Consider the following 1,116-nt stretch of genomic DNA (forward strand, 5'->3'; position numbering starts at 1 on the left):
GGACAAAGGGGTGGGGTTGGGTGGGTGGATGTGCGGGTGGGTGGGTGTGTGAGCAATTCCACGTGTGCATGTGCATACGTCAGCGTGTGTGTCGAGGCCCGGGACTTCGCAGCAGCTAGTAGGTCTGCCGTCCCTTGCTTTGCTGAATTAGCATCGCCCATCCAGCTACCCACTCACCCACCTGCCATCGCCTCCTCTGCTAATCCCTGCGCCGCACCCCCGCGCCGCGCCGCCCTGCCCGCTTTCGCCTTGCAGCCAACCCCGACGGCCGCGGGCGCGCGCTGCTGATTGGCGGCGGCATTGCCAACTTCACTGATGTGGCCGCGACCTTCAAGGGCATCATACAGGCCCTCAGGGAGCAGGTGGGGCGGGCTGGTGGGGTCATTTGGGGTGCTGTGGTTGTGCTTGCTCATCAGCGGTTGCGCGTGTGCTCGTTTGCGTGCCTGTGTGGACGTCTCTCTCTCTCTCTCTCTCTCTCTGTGTGTGTGTGTGTGTGTGTGTGTGTGTGTGTGTGTGTGTGTGTGTGTGTGTGTGTGCGCGCTCGCGCGTGCGCTCATGTGCAAGGTCACACGTGCAATCTCAACCCCACCCCTCTGCCCCCAGGCCGAAGCCATCAAGGCGGCGCAGCTGCGGCTCTTCGTGCGCCGCGGCGGCCCCAACTACCAGACCGGCCTCGCCGCCATGAAGGCCATTGGCAGCGAGCTCGACATCCCCGTGGAGGTGAGTCCGACGCAGCCGTGCCCGCGCTCGAGCGGCGATGATCTGGACCGGGTTTGACCGCGTCGTTTGACCTGGTCCTGCGCGAGCTGGGTTCGCCCTGATTTGCAGCAACGGTGGGGAATGTGTTTTCGCTGGCGCTGGTGGCTTCGCCTGGCGCTTCGGCGACCCTGATGCCCGGGGGGGTCGAGGGGGTGCTTGGCGCCACGGGCACCAAGGGGATGGATGCCCGTCGGCACCAGCTCGCAGCCCTCCTACGTCTGCTCCAGCCATCGTCCTCGCTGCTGCCCTACATGCCTGGTGCTGCTGCCGCCCCCCCCCCCCCAGGTGTACGGCCCAGAGACCTCCATGACCCAGATCTGCGCCAAGGCGATCGAGTACATCAAGTCGGCAGCCTAG

At 65.6% G+C, this 1,116-nt stretch overlaps 1 protein-coding gene across 1 annotated transcript; it reads left to right on the forward strand.

Moving 5' to 3' along the window:
• Window positions 1–68: 68 nt before the first annotated feature.
• MNEG_2105 (ATP citrate (pro-S)-lyase) lies at window positions 69–1,116 on the forward strand (the record flags this gene model as incomplete). The annotated part of the gene is made up of 4 exons (XM_014049412.1): window positions 69–78; window positions 256–362; window positions 604–720; window positions 1,045–1,116. The coding sequence occupies 4 exons, from the start codon at window positions 69–71 to the stop codon at window positions 1,114–1,116; spliced, it is 306 nt and encodes a 101-aa protein (XP_013904866.1).

Source organism: Monoraphidium neglectum, assembly GCF_000611645.1.
Source record: "Monoraphidium neglectum strain SAG 48.87 unplaced genomic scaffold scaffold00229, whole genome shotgun sequence".
NCBI classification, from domain to species: Eukaryota; Viridiplantae; Chlorophyta; class Chlorophyceae; order Sphaeropleales; family Selenastraceae; genus Monoraphidium; species Monoraphidium neglectum.